The sequence below is a fragment of the Natrix helvetica genome, assembly GCF_964273705.1.
Source record: "Natrix helvetica genome assembly, chromosome: 11".
Classification (NCBI taxonomy): Eukaryota; Metazoa; Chordata; class Lepidosauria; order Squamata; family Natricidae; genus Natrix; species Natrix helvetica.
This window is the reverse complement of record NC_138562.1, coordinates 12,310,072-12,326,909: the sequence shown is the minus strand read 5'-3', so window position 1 is coordinate 12,326,909 and position 16,838 is coordinate 12,310,072. Positions and strand designations below refer to the sequence as shown.

General features: G+C 47.1%; 1 protein-coding gene across 3 annotated transcripts in view; it reads left to right on the top strand.

Moving 5' to 3' along the window:
• Positions 1-15,566, top strand: part of NHSL2 (NHS like 2) — a 70,807-nt gene extending 55,241 nt beyond the window's left edge. For 2 of the 3 annotated variants that reach the window (XM_081964085.1, XM_081964083.1), the window contains exons 2-8: positions 500-646; positions 2,103-2,239; positions 2,364-2,559; positions 3,593-3,724; positions 4,466-6,709; positions 8,151-8,283; positions 9,350-15,566. In XM_081964085.1, coding sequence (XP_081820211.1) covers positions 500-646; positions 2,103-2,239; positions 2,364-2,559; positions 3,593-3,724; positions 4,466-6,709; positions 8,151-8,283; positions 9,350-9,653 — 3,293 coding nt within the window. In that variant the 3' untranslated portion in view covers positions 9,654-15,566. The remainder of the gene's footprint in view (positions 1-499; positions 647-2,102; positions 2,240-2,363; positions 2,560-3,592; positions 3,725-4,465; positions 6,710-8,150; positions 8,284-9,349) is intronic. The other variant, XM_081964084.1, reaches the window with a different exon arrangement.
• The last annotated feature ends 1,272 nt before the right edge of the window (positions 15,567-16,838 follow it).

The window sequence follows — 16,838 nt, the reverse complement described above, 5'->3', positions numbered from 1 at the left end:
CTAGATTCGTTTCGTTTCATAGCAGAGAGTTGCAACTTTTAGTACAGAACAGTTGGGCTAAGCCACGCCCAGGCGCCTAGCTGTCTCTCTCCAGCAAATACTGTTTCAGTGTTTAAACAGCCCTCATTGGCTGATTTAGTTGCCATGCCTATTCATTGGCTGACCTTGTTGCCATGCCCTATTCCAGTCAGTCCCCAAGGGCAGACCTGTTGCTATGCCCTATTCCAGTTCATGAATATTCTGACAGTGCCTAAATTTTGATGACATGACTATGGGGATATTGCGATGATTGTTAGGGCGAGGACTGGTCATGAGTCCCTTTTTCCAACGCCAACTTTGAACGGACGATAATTGCATGGTTGCAAATCGAGACCTTCCTGTAGTTCAAAAGTAGATCGAGTTTGGTTGTGCAATCATCTCCGGAAATATCTCTCAGTGCCTCTTGAATCCTAACGCAAACTTTGTTCTCTTTCTTCCTCTCTGTTTTTTTCCTCTCCAGCTACTTCCAACTTAGACCTGGATGTGAAGAAGCCTACCCCACCAAAGCTGTTATGGCATCAACCCGTCAACATATTTTTGGCTCGACCGGTGGGTGTGGAGGATTTACACCATGAAGCTGAGCTCAATCTACAAAGTTTGCTGCAAGGTAGTGAATGTCTGTCTGCCTGTCTGTCTTTCTATATATCTATCATCTTTCTATTTATCATCCATCCATCTATCTATCTATCCGCCTGCCTGCCTGCCTGCCTGCCTGCCTGCCTGCCTGCCTGCCTGCCTGCCTGCCTGCCTGCCTGCCTGCCTGCCTGCCTGCCTGCCTGCCTATCTATCTATCTATCTATCTATCTATCTATCTATCTATCTATCTATCTATCTATCTATCTATCTATCTATTATCCATCCATCATCTGTCTCTGTCTGTCTCTGTCCATTATCTTTCTATGTATCTGTTATCTAGTTATCTATTCTATGTATCATTTATCATCTATTATCCGTCCATCAACTCTCTGTCTGCCATCTTTCTATGTATCTATCATCTATCTATCATCCATCCATCAGTTGTCTGTCTGTCTATCATCTTTCTATATATCTATCATCTAGTTATCATCTAGCTGTCAAACAATCAATATCTATCTATCATCTATCATCCATCATCCATCCATCGCTTGTCTGTCTGTCTATCATCTTTCTATGTATCTATCATCTAGTTATCAATCAATCAATATCTATCTATCTTTCTATCTATCTATCTATCTATCATGTGTAGATTGGGGTATGGGTTTTTTTCCCCTATTCCTTTCTTCATCAAGGAAATTCCACTCTTCCATGTACCAGTGTTGTTACCTTGGAAATGGCCATTGTGGGGAGGCAGAAAAAAACCGATGTTTTGTAATACCATATTTTGGGAGGGAAGGTAAAAAAAAAAGCTAGTCACTCCCTTACAAAACCCAAATAAAATAACAAAGAATTCCAGCTTCCAAATTTTTTCAGAGTTCCTCAACAGATAGGCAGTTATGGCTTTAAAAAAGAAGGTGTAGGGAAGGATGGCAAGGCCATTTTGAAAAGGTTGTGACTCAATATTGTGGGTTGAAAAACATTTAAGGAGAAAATGAAAGTCCCTTTGCCCAAGGATAGATGAAAAATGGATTGTATACAAATTATCCTAACTTCTTTCTTTCTTTCCTCCCTCTCTCCCTTCCCCTTCTTTCCTCTGCCTTCCTTCTTTCCTCCCTCCTTCCTCCCTCCCTTTTCCTTCCTTCCTGCCTCTTCCTTCCCTCCCTCTCCCACCTTCCCTCCTTCATTCCTTCACTCCCTCCTCTCTCCCGCACTCCCTTCCATCTACCTCCCTTCCTCCCCTCCCCTCTTCCTCCCTTCCATCTCCCTTTCCTCCTTACTTCCTTCCCTCCCTTTCTTCCTCCTTCCCTCCCTCCCTTTTCCTTCCTCCCTGCCTCTTCCTTCTCTTCCTCTCCCTCCCTCCTTTATTCCCTCTCTCCCTCCCTCGCTCTCTCCCTTCCATCTCCCTCCCTTCCTTCCCTCCCCTCTTCCTCCCTTCCCTCCCTCCATTCCTTCCTTTTTTCCTTCCTTCCTTTCTTCTTTCCTTCCAGAAGAGTACGAGGAGCCATATTCGGATGCCAAGATCAGTGGCCAAACCTTCCGCTATGGCAGCTCCCCTTCAGTGGACAGGCATCTGGAGTGCAGTCCCCGCCCTCCCCCCAACAGACGCATGGAGTTCATCTACATGGTGAGTCTGGTGCTTTGCGGCTTCTTAAGGGAAATATGGGGGGCCGGCGCAGAGCTGAAGTCCATCTCCAACCTCCAAAAGGACCGTGCTGATCCTTTCCCCCCTCAATGCCACTTTCTGACAGCCTCCAAGCCAGCAAGTGAAGGAGAACGAGACCACATCCCTGGGGATAAGAGTGCTGGAGCCTTCGCTTAGCTTGCCTGCTACCCCAGACAAGCGCACAGTCTGGACCCACGGATCTCCCCTGCCCGCTCTGGAGGAAAAGAGATTACAACAGCCTTGTCCCACTCAAGCCAACATTGTCCCCATCAACGTCTCAGGTAGAGTAGATCGTGGCTGCATGTATGCGCCAGTAGTGGGATTCAATTTTTTTTACTACTGGTTCTGTGGGCGTGGCCTGGTGGGCGTGGCCTGGCCTGGTGGGTGTGGCAGGGGAAGGATACTGTAAAATCTCCAAGGGAAGGATCCTGTAGTCTCAACATCTTATTTATAGTGTGGTGACCAAAACTGGATGCAGTACTCCAGGTGTGGCCTTACTAAGGCCTTGTAGAGGGGTATTAGTACCTCCCTTGATATTGATTGTATCTTTTTGGCTCATAATTAGCTCCAAGATCCCTTTCACAGTTACTGCTATTAAGCCTGGTTTCACCCAGTCTATATATGAACTTTTGGTTTTTCTTGCTTAAGTGTAAGACTTTACTTTTCTCTTCATTTTCTCAAAATGAATTTCATTTTGTTAGATAGGGCCAGTGGTGGGTTTCAAAATTTTTTTAGAACCTCTTCTGTAGGTGTGGCCTGCTTTGTGGGAGTGGCTTGCCGGCCACGTGACTGGGTGGGAGTGGCTTGCCAGCCATGTGACTGGGTGGGAGTGGCCAACTTGTAAAATGTGGTGAAACTCACTTAACAACACTCTTGCTTAGCAACCAAAATGTTGGCTCAGAAACTCTGGCATTTGAAGCACGCAAGTCTTAAAAGCTGTCAAGTTACAAGGCCCTCGCACCCCTAACCCTTTAGAAAAAAAAACCCAGGGGTGTTCAAGCTTGACAGCTTTAAGACTTGTGGACTTCAACTCCCAGAATTCCTCCTCTCGCTCTTCATCTTGATGATGTGCGGACGGGCGAGGGGAGGGAGCTGGAACCGGTTCTAAACAGCACTGTGGATTTGTGGAACCTCTTCTATAGAAGAGATTAGAACTGGCCGGAACCCACCGCTGGATAGGGCCCAGTGTTCAGCTCTGTCAAGCCGAGATTGAGAAACATTGAGTGAAGGTGATCTGCCTTCCTTGTCTGCTATCATCTTCTGGGCTTCCTTGTCTCCTCTTGGACCGTTGAATCTCTTTTGTCTCGGCTACAGGGCAGCCATTCGCTCGACACGCCAGTGCACGACACTCTCTGTTCAATACCGAGACGGCCATGAATCCCAAGTCGTTGCTGCGCCGAAGACGGACCGTGATTGGTTTTCCCCACCTCTCTCTACGTGATCCAGGTGACCAACTGCTGGGGCAGCTGCTCCCGTGCTCTTTTGGTTTTTGCGGGTCAGCAACAGTCACAAAGATATATATTTTATTTGTGGATTTAAAATGCATGTTACATCCGAGTTTATTGGGTGGCTCAGTGGCTAAGATGCCGAGCATCTCAGTCAGAAAGGTCAGCAGTTCGGCAGTTCAAATCCCTAGTGCCATGTAATGGAGTGAGCTCCTGTTCCTTGCCCCAGCTTCTGCCAACCTAGCAGTTCGAAAGCGTGTAAAAATGCAAGTAGAAAAATAGGCACCACCTTTGGTGGGAAGGTAACTGTTCTGTGCGCCTTCGGCGTTTAGTCATGCTGGCCACGTGACCACAGGGACGTCTTCGGACAGCGCTGGCTCTTCGGCTTTGAAACGGAGGTTAGCACCTCCCCCTAGAGTCAGGAACGACTAGCACATATGTGCAAGGGGAACCTTTACCTTTACTTCTGAGGCTGAATAAAAGGGTCTTGCTTTTTTTTTTTTTTTAAAGAATGCTATGTTGTGCATCTAAGCAAGGAGAATCTACCTTGGCAACTTTAAGACCTATGGACTTCAATTCCCAGAATTCCCCAGCTGGCTTGAAGAGGCAGAATTCTGGGAGTTGAAGTCCACAGGTCTTAAAAGTCGCCCAGGTCGGACACCCCTGATCTAAGTCAAGAGCCATACAAGAAGGAGAGATTCTTTACTCTGTTTTCATCCTTGCCTTTCTAACTCTCCTCTAGGAAGTAGCAATGGGCCCATCCTCAACCCACCGGCCACCATAGCCGAGTCCATCTCTTGCAATTTTGTCCCTGACGTGGTCAATGGAAGGAGCTCCACTCGCCAAGCCCGTTCTCCTCATTCCCGGCCCCAGCTGAGAAAGACCTTCAGTGATCTTGGAGGGGTCCTACAGGGACGAGGTTGCCAAACCCAAGCAGGCCGTGCTGAGAACTCCAAGGTGATGTATGCCAGCCCGTTGTGCAATGGCCCCAGAGAGGACTCCGTCTTCTCCCCTGGTTGCGGCACATCCTCCTTCTGCTACGCCAATTCACCTGCGAGCCAAAGCCAGGTGGCAGCAGAGAGCGCCTCTCCGATGTCTCCTTGCACACCCAGGGACACTCCGGAGGCCAATCAGCCATCTTCCTTCTTCATCAGCCAAGACAATATATCTGGGAGCACCGAGTGTGGGACGTTTTGTGCTTCTCCCGAGTCGCCCTTGGAGGCTGAAGGAAGCTCGAGGTGTGGAAGAAGAGACCTCAAAGTCCCCGTGGCCCTTGTCAACGCAAGCGAAGAGGAACCTTCCCAACTGGAGAGGGAACGAATCATGTGCCGGTTCCGTGAGAGGTCGCTCTCTGTCCCTACGGACACAGCCTCCCTGTGCTCGGTGGACATTGGGGGCAGTGAGACCTGTGGCCTTAGTTATCCCAGCGCCAGTTCAGAAGGGAGCACGAGCACCGATAACCTCTCCCTGGCTGTGGAGCAGGAGGCCCGGAAACAGCGCCGACAACGGACCAAGAGCATCTCTCTCAAGAAGGCCAAGAAGAAGCCTTGTCCACCCACCCGCAGCGTCTCTTTGATCAAGGAAGGGCACGTCAGTGAAACCGAAGAGGGCGGCGAGGCACTGCCCCAGGATCAGAGACCCAAAAGTCTTTATTTGCTGCCTGATGCCCATGTCCACCACCAAGTCCAAGGGGACCCGGCGAGGGAATTAGAGAGCAGGTCATACGTCCAGCAGGGTTTTGTTCCTGAATGGAATTCCGGGGATCCGTATTGCTCTTTGTCCGGATCCAGCACTGCAACTGGGACCACTGTCATTGAACTGTCCAAGGTACGTGGTAGTTCCGAGTCCCTTCCTTCTCCTTCCGTCTCCCGGGCCACCACCCCGTCTCACCTCTGTGCCGACATGATTTTGAAGACCTCTTCCCCAGGGAGGTTGACGGGGGTCATGTCTCCTTCCAGCGGCTACTCCAGTCAATCCGAAACGCCAACCCCAACGGTTCCAACCGCCGTGGTTCTGGGTCATGCTCCTCACCAGAGTGGGCGGCTGAGGCCCCTCGTGCCCGAGAGGAAATCTTCCCTACCTCCGGTTTCTCCCATGGAACAAAGCCCCAAGTCTCGTCTCTCCTTTGACCTGCCGTTCACCCCACCGACACATCTGGACCTCTCGGGCTTGAAGATCACACACAAAAGCAAAGCCAAAGTAAGCCGACACCACTCGGATTCTACCTTTGGAGCCAAGTTGGGCCCTAAACTGAGCCCGGTGCAGCCAGTGATGCCAATGGTGACCCAGCTAGACCTGCGTTCTGTCCGTTTGCGCTCCATCAGCCGATCCGAGACCGAGGATAACCTGGACAGTCCGGAGCTACTTGAGGAACCTGGCAAAAAGATCCGGCCCCCGGTGGCAGAAAAACCACCCCTCTCCCGAAGGCCACCCATGCTGTTGCATAAAACGCCACCGGTCCAGGAGGAATCCCCAGTGAGCTCCCCGACTTCTCCAGTGGCACCCCAGGAGTTGGTCCCTGCAGAGAACATTTATATGATGGCCAAGAGGCCAGACCACTTGTGGGGTGCCAGCACATGGAGCCCCACACAATCCCCTTCTGCTGAGGGGGCAGCTTCTCCCACCCAAGGCATCACGGGGACATTCTTCTCCACTGCACGGAGGCTCTCTGAGGAAAGCTTGGAGGAGGATGAGCAGACGAAGGCCAAGGTTTTCGATGAGGCGGTGCCCGGGGGAGAGAGCCGTAAAACTAAAGTCCCGCCTCCTGTCCCAAAGAAGCCTAGTGTGCTTTACTTGCCCTTGGTGACTTCCCCACTCCATCCAGGGTCTTCTCCTGGGGATCAGAGGTTGCCTCCTAGCCCGGTCATCATGCTAGATGAGGATTCTGCCTACTCAGAACTGGCCACCTACAAAGTGCCATCTCCAGTTGCTAATGAGGTGAATGTAAGTCCAATTCCTGCAGACCTGTCATGGGGAGACATTCCAGGTAAGCCCTCTTGCTTTTCCTACTTCAGGGTGATTGAAGGAAGTCCTTAGCTCCTTAGTTAAGGAGTAAAAGCCAACGAAGGAGAAATTTCCTGACCGTGAGAACGCCTTGCCTCCAGAAATTTTGGGTGCTCCATCACTGACGTTTTTCAAGAAGAGATTGGACAGTCACTTGTCCAGGATGGCATAGGCTCTCCTGCTTGAACAGGGGGTTGGATTAGAAGACCTTCAAGGTCCCTTCCAACCAGATTACTCTGTGTTCTATCTCTGATGATTGTTCAATATCTGGAACCAGAGGTGCTCTCCACAGATGACAATGCACCTTACAGGATTTTGCAGGTCACACTTGTGAGGCTCGCACAGCATTTTAAAGTGAAACGAAACACCCAACAACTAAACACAGCTTTCCCCAACGTTCCTTCCGTATGGACTTTGACTCCCAGGATTCTCTGCAGTGGTCTTGTTGCTATGGAATTCCAGGCGCTGGTCAAAAATACCTGCAGAATGTGTAGGATGGGACACTCAGCTAATGTATGCTAATATATTGTTGTGGCTCGCCAACGGCCAGCAGAGCTGGCCGCAGATTCAGACAGTGAGGAGGTTGGGGAGGAACATGGGCCAGTCCTGGAGTCTGGGGAAGGCTCTGATGAGGGCTCTGTGTCGGAGGCAGAGAGGGGGCCAGAGCTGTATGCCAGTTATCAGCTGCCTTCAGAGTCAGACATCAGTGAGGCAGACGAACAGCTGGAGCCTGTTCCCAGTGTGTGCATGCACAGAGTTGCCAGACGAAGAGAACAGCTAAAGAGCAGGGGTCAACTTGGGAGTAAGGCCACAGGTGGACAATGAATGGCCCCACCCAGAGGAAATCAAAGAGGAGCAAAAGGGGAGGGGTGTTTTCAGGAGACAATTAGTTCATTCCTGCATTCTTGCTAAGTATTGCAGTATCTGAAAGATCTCGGCCTGGCCACTTTCCAAGCCTGATCAAGGTCGGTAATTGTGAGCTATCTTGAAAGACTGTGGGAGAGGAAAGACTTTGCTGGAGAGGAATTCACTGTAAATTAAATAAAAGGGGTTTATCAGGACGAGGACTCAGCTTCGGGCTGCTGGGGAAGCCTAAGTCAGAACAGATATTTATGGTGTAGGTCTTGCAGATTAGGGGATGCAAACATCCAGTCAACCACTAGATAGCAGCAAAGAGAGAAAGAAAACTGTTTTCACCATTCTGTGGCCAACTGGATGGTTTCCTGAAGACGGTGGGAAGACTCAAACCAATATCTTTCAAACAAAGTACTCTACCTTATTTTATTGCCCTTCCTTCATACGCAGATGCTGCCTATCGCTGTTTGAGGGACGCCCTGTTACTTTTTGTGTCCTGCTTGCTCTCTGAATCCCACTTGTAGGAAGCGACCTGTTTTTTTCCAAGGCTCTCGTTTTCTTTTCCGTAGGGAATTCCGTGGGTTTGAGGAGCAAAGAAAAATGCTTTGTAAACGACAAAACAGCCGAGTCCATAACCGAGGAAGATGACGATGTCTTTGTGACAACCCGAACCACAGAAGATTTATTCACCGTCATTCACAGGTGAGAGTCTATCCAGGGGACAACTCTTGAAAGAGCATTCTGGGCTGCTTGCCCAACCCACAACCCTGGGGCTACCTCCCCTCCCACCAGCCAGTCTGCTTTGAGTGAGAGCAAGACCTAGGTTGAGTTCATCTTCCTTCGTCGTGTCCCTGTTGATCCTTGCATTTATCCGGCAGAGGTGCAGAAGGTTCTTTTGGCAGATCTTCTAAACCTGGGTGTCAAACTCGATTTCACTGAGGGCCGTATCAGGGTTGCATTTGACCTTGATGGGTCGGGGTAAGTGTGGCCAGGGTGGGTGTGACCAGCTCAACGTCACTCATGTCGGGGGCACCTGTGGTGGCCTGAGCACTCTGCCAGCGAAAACGGGCTCCCGAGCTCCGTTTTCAGCTGCGACAGCCTCCTGCAACCCTCTGTCAGCGAAAACGGAGCTCAGGAGGGTCGCACACAGCCCTCCCGAGCTCCATTATTGCTGGCAGAGGCACTGTGGGCCGATCTTTCACTGTTCGGTTGACACCCGAACAGTGAAAGATCCACAGGCCGGTTTGACACCCCTGTTCTAAACATTCGCAATCGGCAGCCTTTGAGCCACAGGCCCCAGCCTTCCCCCCTGTTTACGGATGGATGGATGGATGGATGGATGGATGGATGGATGGATGGATGGATGGATGATGGATGGGATTGACGGGTGAATGGATGGATGATAGATGAATGGAGGATGCATGGATGGAGAATGGATGCATGGATGGATGGATGATGGATGAACAATGGATGCATGGATAGATACATGGATGGGATGCATGAATGGAGGGTGGATGGATGGATGGTGGATGAATGATGGATGGATAGATACATGGATGGGATGCATGAATGGAGGATGGATGGAGGATGGATGCATGGATGGATGACGGATGGATGGATGGATAGATGAATAGATGATTTGTAGCTTGTATCATTATAAATATTTCCCTAGCTTCTAGATGGCTCCCAATCTATCAAGTGTTGCTTATGCTAGTGGCCATCTCTCCATTTCTCCATCGGGTTCTTCTCATCATCCCTTTGTTCACAGATCCAAAAGGAAGTTACTGGGTTGGAAGGAACCCACTGACTCCTTTGGCAACCGACCAAATTCCCAGATGCCCCCCAAGACCATCGCAGGGCTTATGATCAACGAATGCCCTTCCAGCACAAGCAGAACCTCCACCAAGAACGAGGACTTTAAGGCTCTCCTTCAGAAGAAAGGGGGCAAAGGAGCCTCAGGCATCCGAACATCTGCAGCTGAACTTCTCAAGACCACCAATCCTTTGGCTCGGAGGGTCATGACGGAGTTTACCGTGGACGGGACAATCCCAAACTCCAAAATCCAGCCCTGAGTTTCTTTTAAAGGACTCTTCTTTGCAGTCTATGCCCCTTATCCTTCTCATCCTCTTCCGAGTTGACCTTAGGAGTGAGTCTGTTTCCCCTTGAAGCTTCAGCATTCCTGGTTGATTTATTCCCTGCAGCCAAAACTTTTTTCCGGGTTTTTAATGGGAAGGGAGGGTGGTTGGGTGAGTTAGTGAGGAAGAGGATGAGGAGATGACTCTCTAGATTCAAGAAAAGTGTCTTAAATGAAGAGCACACCCATCATCCCTTGTGGAACTTGCCCCACACTTCTCCTCTTAAGAGACCAAATGTTTCTTTTCTTTCCTGGGTTAGACCAAGAGAACTTGCACAATGGATGTACCTAGAAAGGGCTACCACAGGTGGGTGTCAGACTTAGGCATAACACTTTCCCTCCTGAATGCATGAGAAACAAAATCTCTCTCTCTCCTTCTCTTTCTCTCTCCCCTTCTTTCTCTCTTCCCTTCTTTCTCACTTTCCTTCTTTCTCTCTCTCTCTTTTCTTTTTCCAGGTGTACAAAATTGGGAGCTCCTCATGTTTGATTTCTTCTCCGCAACAGCTAACTTGGAACTGTCCAGTTTCTTTGGCATGTGGTACTTTTAAGTGCTTGTAGGATTATAATATGCAGCTGTTGTGGCTTTTCTTCTTCTTTTTAAACACACACACACACACACACACACACACAATATGTTTTTTTTTAATTTTCAACTTTAGGTTTGCAAAACTTTTTAGGAGTTTTGACCAACGAGTCACTTTAGAGAGACGAGGCTGAAAACGTAAGAGTTGTCCTTTGGGTACAAATGCTTTTGTCCAATTGATGAAATGTTGTCAAACGTAGGTACAGATGGGGTAGAGCCTGCATCACAACAATACAACACTGCTGTTGTTGCTTGCTCTCCCCTTGATGGCCCCACACAGAGGATGAAAACTGCTTAACAGGATATCCCTAGGGAGATAAATCTAATTTGAAAGAGAAGATTGGGGGTGGGGGGGGCAAAGATGGAGATAAATATTGGTAGGGTTTTCCCCCTCCCTTAGCAAAGCGAAGTTGGAAGAATTTCCGGGTCTTCTTAAATGAGTTAGTGGGATTTCTATATTTCTGGTCATGCGGAGGCTATTATTTTTCCATACATATTTTGGGAAACTGCATAGATCACTACTGGCAAAGAATTCATTTCCTCAGCCCTCTCCCCAACCATCTTTAAAGAATACTCCCTGCCAACAGATTGGTGCACTTTGCATATATATATTTTCACTTGTTGCAAATGCAGAGTATTGAAATACAGAACGAATGTCTTTGTTTGGAGACATAAAACTCTGCTTAAAAAAATGGCCAGCCGTGTTTAAAAACCACGTTGCCACCCCATAAGGATAACCTCCTCCCTGACTTGGCTGGGCTGTGCAACCTAGAACCTAGGGTAGGGAAGGACCTCAGAGATCTTCTAGCCCAACCCCTTGCTCAAGGCAGGGGCCTTGTATAGTGCTTGTCAGAGTCTTTTTGAAAACCTCCAGTGATGGAGCTCTCACAGCTTCCATTAAATGGCTCTTGGAAAACAACGCCTCTGAGGCTGTTTGTTAGTTGCATCCAACTCAGTTGGATGAAGAAGATTTGTTGAATGTTCATTATATGGCCAACTTGTCCCCTTGTTTTCAATGGGTCTGCTCTTGCCCCAACCAAATTTGGATCCTAGCCAGTTTCCCACAGCTCCTTGGAAATAACAAGGAGGTTATTTAAGCATTAGCTTCCCTTAACTTAGGGGGTCGGCAACTTTAAATACTCAAAGAGCCACAAAGGTCCTAACCGAAAGCCCTCCGTTCAATTCTGGAGCCGAGTCCGGTTCCCCCACCATAGAGTCTCTTCCTAGCGTGGTGTCCTTTTCCCCCTACCTGTCCTAACCAAAAGCCCTATCAATTGTGGAGCCAACCGTCGACAGGGAGCCGCAGTAGAGGGATGAAAGAACCACATGCGGCTCCAGAGCTGTTGGTTGCTGGCCCCTGCCTTAACTACTCCATTGAATCTGATGCATACAAACACCAGTAGGTTAGCCCCAAACCCCTCATCCCACCTGTTCAGCTATGATCTCCTCTGTTGTGCCATGACTTGCATGTCTTCTTTCTTATTTTATTTTATTTTTTTGCTTATGGCCTCGTTTTCTACTCCCTCGGCGAATGCATTAGGCAGAGGCAACAGAAACCAAGCTGAGGATGATAGGTTTAGATGCAAAGACAATCATTAGAATTACCCAGCATGCTTGCTATTAAACGATGTAGCCTTTTCCTGCTTTGCGGGCTGCCCTGCAGTGAACAGTGCTGTTAGCATCTAGCTGCGTGTCTCAACCTTCAGTGCTTGAAAATATATTGGACTTCAACTCCCAGAATTCCCCTGGGGGTTGAAGTCCACACATCTTCAAGCGACCCAGGTTGAAGAACAATGCTACACACACACACACACACACATATATACATACAGACACCAATCCATGCATTAATGCTTTTCTATGTTCTTGGTTCCCTATTCTTCATAGATTCTGTGAGTGTAGCATAACTCCGGAGGATTAGGGCAAAACATACAATATTTCCAATTTGTGTTTTAAACGAATCTAGTATCTGATGTTTTGAACAAGTTGGCAGAATAATATTTTTTAAAGAAAAAAACACTTGTCAGTTTATTCTGGAATGAATCAAAATTCTAACCAGCACCTGGAAAAATGAAGCCTAGTTAACTAATGCAAAGTTATTTCTCCAGGATGCTTTTTTTATGTAACCAATGCCAAAACAAATGGAGTGGTCTAATTAACTGCCAAATTTAAAAACGAGAGCTTCAAAATTGTTTTGATCATTTCCCCAAATTTAAAGGGGCTTCATAGCATCACACAAAGATCATTGAGTGATATAAAACCCTGTCCTGGTTATTGTTATTTTGGCACTACAATGACTGAATGACCCTAGAAGAAATTGAAAATCAATCATCCGGACATGGCTTTCGTCAGAGGCATCCAACTGTTCTATCTTTGTCATGTTAACACAAGATGACTCTTCCACATTTGAAGGAACATAGTCCCATTGCCCCCCCAACAGAAAAACAAATTTATCATATTTTTTCATATAAGATGCACCTTTTTCCCTCAAAAAAGAGGGTGAAAATCTGGGTGTGTCTTATACACTGAATACAGCATTTGGGGCCTCCCGAAACCCCATCCCCTTTGCAAAAATGGACGAGCATAGCCTTTAGGAGGCGTCCAAAGTGCTCCTGGGGGCGGATGAGAGCAAAAATTGGGCCATTTTTTGCTTGTTTCCCCCCCCCCCAGCCCCCAGGAGCACTCTACAAGCTTCCTAAAGGCTATTCATGCCCTTTTTTTTTTTTGACAAAAAATGGGCCCGTTTCATGAATAACAGGCCACTTTGGGGAGGTCTGCAGAGTGCAAAACCTTTTTTAAAAAAATTGCCTCTTCAAAATCTTGGTGCGTCTTTTGCTCCAAAAAATACGGTAGAACAAAATTTCAGGACTCTCGAATTTTGCATGGTCATACTGGACAAAAATGATTTGCCAAAGGATTTTATTTTATTTTTTGGAGGAGGGGTGGGAAGTTTCAAAAGGGTAGATTTTGAATGGCAAATTTGAGACGACTTGAAATGAATGTTAAATTCCTGATACAACCTTAGAAACCGTAGTTGCGAGAGGTGCTCCCTGACTCACAACCACAATACTTCTGTTGCTCAGCAAGACGATTGTTAAGTGAGCCAAGCCCAATTGTGTTGCCTTTTTGCCGCATTCGTTAGGTCAGTCCCCGCAGTTGCTAAGTGAATCAGGTGGTCCTTAAGCCATTGACTTTGCTGGTTGGGAAGTGATCACATGACCACAGGACAGGGCAACTGTCATAAGTCCATGCCAGTTGCCAAGTGCCCAAATTTTGATCACGTGAACAAGAGGCTGCTGCCTTGGTCGTAAGTGGGAAAACCTATCATAAATCAACTTTTTTATTGTGTTGTCGTAACTTTGGAACTAAACGGAGGGTTGTAAGTCCAGGACGGCCTGCCGCAACAAAACGCACCATTCCTCCTCCCTTAATCCTGAATTTTGTTTACAAAATGTCAGTGTCAAAGTTCTTTGGTTTGGAGCCATGACAGTGAAATGGACATGACATTCATTTTAGTTCGAGAGAACGTTGATGTATAGCTTGCAGGCTTTAGCATTCGTTTGCCTAAAAATAATCTTTCTTGATGCTCAATTGCTCTTTATAAGAGTTGTTCTACAATTGCAGATGTAGAGTTAGACAACAGCTGGCACCTAACACGGCCTTCACTGCAACCATTAATTTTATTAATGCTTTATCACAGCTTTTCCCCAAGAACTTGGAAGTGTTGCTTGCTGAGAATTTCCGTTTTATTTCCAAAACTCCAGTCCAATTTAAAAAGTGAATTACAATGTAAGTCCAATCAGGCTTCTGGCACTTAAAAGAGGGGGGGAAGGAAACCTTCAATTGACCATGCCTTAAATCTGCCGCTTACTCTCTCATCAGTCTTTATTTTGAATTAAATCTCCAGATTTAGGGAGTTCTCTCTCCAATAAAAAAATAAATAAAACTCACACCAAAACGACATGCTTCTCTCCTGCCCTTGCGTTACGGAGCTGTCAGCAGCTCCAGCACCCTAATGGCTGACTCGTAGTAGCCGGCAAGAGAGGCTTTTTCCCGGATCACCCGAGACTTTGCGGGTGTCTCTGGGATCGACAGGGTATACCCCTACCTGTCACCATCTCTATGGGACGGTTTAGGTCCAGTTGGACCATCCAGGCGACCAGAATTTGGCAGCGATCCCAGTGCTCCAGGAAAGTCTGCCGTTTCACCACGGTGTCAAGAACCTCCCCCCCCCCACAATCATTAATTTTATTAATGCTTTATCACAGCTTTTCCCCAAGAACTTGGAAGTGTTGCTTGCTGAGAATTTCCGTTTTATTTTCAAAATTCCAGTTGATTTTCCTGCTTGCCGGAGCTTCTGAGGTTTCCATCTAACAGATTTAGAAGGCAATCCTCGACTTACGACCAGAGCCCAACATTTCCATCGCTAAGCCCGACAGTGGTGATGTGAATTTTGCCCCATTTTGCAACCTTCTTTGACAGAGTTGTTAAATGAACCACTTGAAGGTGTTAAGTTAGTAACCCGGTGGATCAGTGGATCTAGCTTCACTCTCGATTTGGTTTGTCAGAAGGTCGCAAAAGTGGATCATGTAACTCCGGGACACTGCCACCATCATAAATATGAGCCAGTTGCCCAGGTTTCTGGATTTTGATCACACACCGCAACGGTCATAAGGGTGAAACATGGTCACAACTCGCTTTTTTCGGTGCTGTTGTAAACTTTGAACGGTCATTATAAGTGAACTGTTGTAAGTCGAGGATTAACCGAGCTTTGTCCTGCCGAACCATGTCAGAGAAAGGCCTAGTGGTTGCATTCACCTAAATGTGCTGAGCTTGGTTTGTGTTAACCTCGATTTAAGTGTGCGTGGGGGGGGGGAGGTTGATGTGGCTTTGTGTGGTGCAAACCCCGTTTAGTTAACGATGCAGTGTGTATTTGTGCAGACCCCAAGAATGGGTTATTTCCCGTAACAGTTAAGCATGGTTGTATGGATGCAGCCTCTGACTTCCTTGTTACCAAAAAGTGCCCCTAGCGAAACAGGGTAAGAGCCCTTAGCAAACTTGCTACCAGGAGCCAACAGCAATTTGCCACATATGCAGAATGAAAACAGGGTGACTTTGTTTAATATAGATGTATATAGAAATATATGTATTCAAAGCTTAGTTTTCTATGAATCCTGCTGTATCTTACCTGCCTGTATGAAATTCAACCTATCCTGCCTGAGCATATTCAATTTATTGCTGGATTGTATCAGGATTTAATTTCCTCTGTCTGGATTGTGGTTTCTTTTTCTTTCTTTTTCTTTCGTGGTGGCGGGGCAGGGCTGGGAAGGGGGTGGGGAGAGGAAGCAGTTATCTGCATAAAAAGCGAGCCAAGGTTTAAATTTAACCCCAATGGAATAGAGCCCCAAGACTCTGCTATGCATCAACACACCTGCCATCCCTACAGAACTGCCCCAGTGAGGTTCGGCTACTGAGGGATGGAGAGCAAGAGGTGGAATGTATATTATGATATTTGTTTATTTATTTTTTTAGGGACGCGGTGGCTAAGACACTGAGCTTGTCAATCAGAAAGGTTGGCAGTTCGGCAATTCGAATCCCTAGCTCTGCATAACGGAGTGAGCTCCCGTTACTTGTCCCAGCTTCTAGCAGTTCAAAAGCATTTAAAAATGCAAGTAGAAAAATAGGGACATTTTGGTGGGAAGGTAACAGCGTTCCGTGTACCTTCACCGTTTAGTCATGCCAGCCACATGACCACAGAGACGTCTTCAGACAGCGCTGGCTCTTCGGCTTTGAAACAGAGATGAGCACCACCCCCTAGAGTCAGGAACGACTAGCACATATGTGGGAGGGGAACCTTTACATTTACCTATATATATTTTTAGAAGGTGATGGCTAACCCTGAACAAAGACCTCTCATCTTCAGGGTCTTGAAGAATTGGGATGGAGGTGTGTTGCTGCACACTGTTTTCCAAGATGCGCATTAGAAAAAGAAACAATGGGATTATAAAACTGAGAAACGTTGAATTTTCCGGATGAATTAAGAAAAGAATGTTATGTCTACGCATAGATACCCAGGCCTACATACCCATATAGAAAACTCAGGAATATCCTTCAAGTGCTATAACTCAAGCATGGAAAAATCATAACTGGGATTAAGCAGTAATCCATAGATTGAGAACAAAGTACAGTGTATAACATATATGTACTCTTTTGTAAAACCCCAAGTTTAGCCTACTGATGACCGCAAAGATGGGGTTGTTTACTTCAAAGAAAATTTAGTTTTAACAAAGAAAGGATTGGGGCTCAATATTTTTCTCTTGGGCTAGTTTGGTCAGAAAGCTGGATTTTAGGAATAAATTGAACAGGGAAAATAACACGCAAATCCATCGACTCTGGCTTGAAGTGTGCCGAGATTCTCCCTTTTATTGGGTTAATTTACATCCATAACACTGTTGTTTGATTCATTGTAAGATGAAACTCAAATACTTTGGGCACCTAATGAGAAGGAAGGACTCACTGGAGAAGAGCCTGATGCTGGGA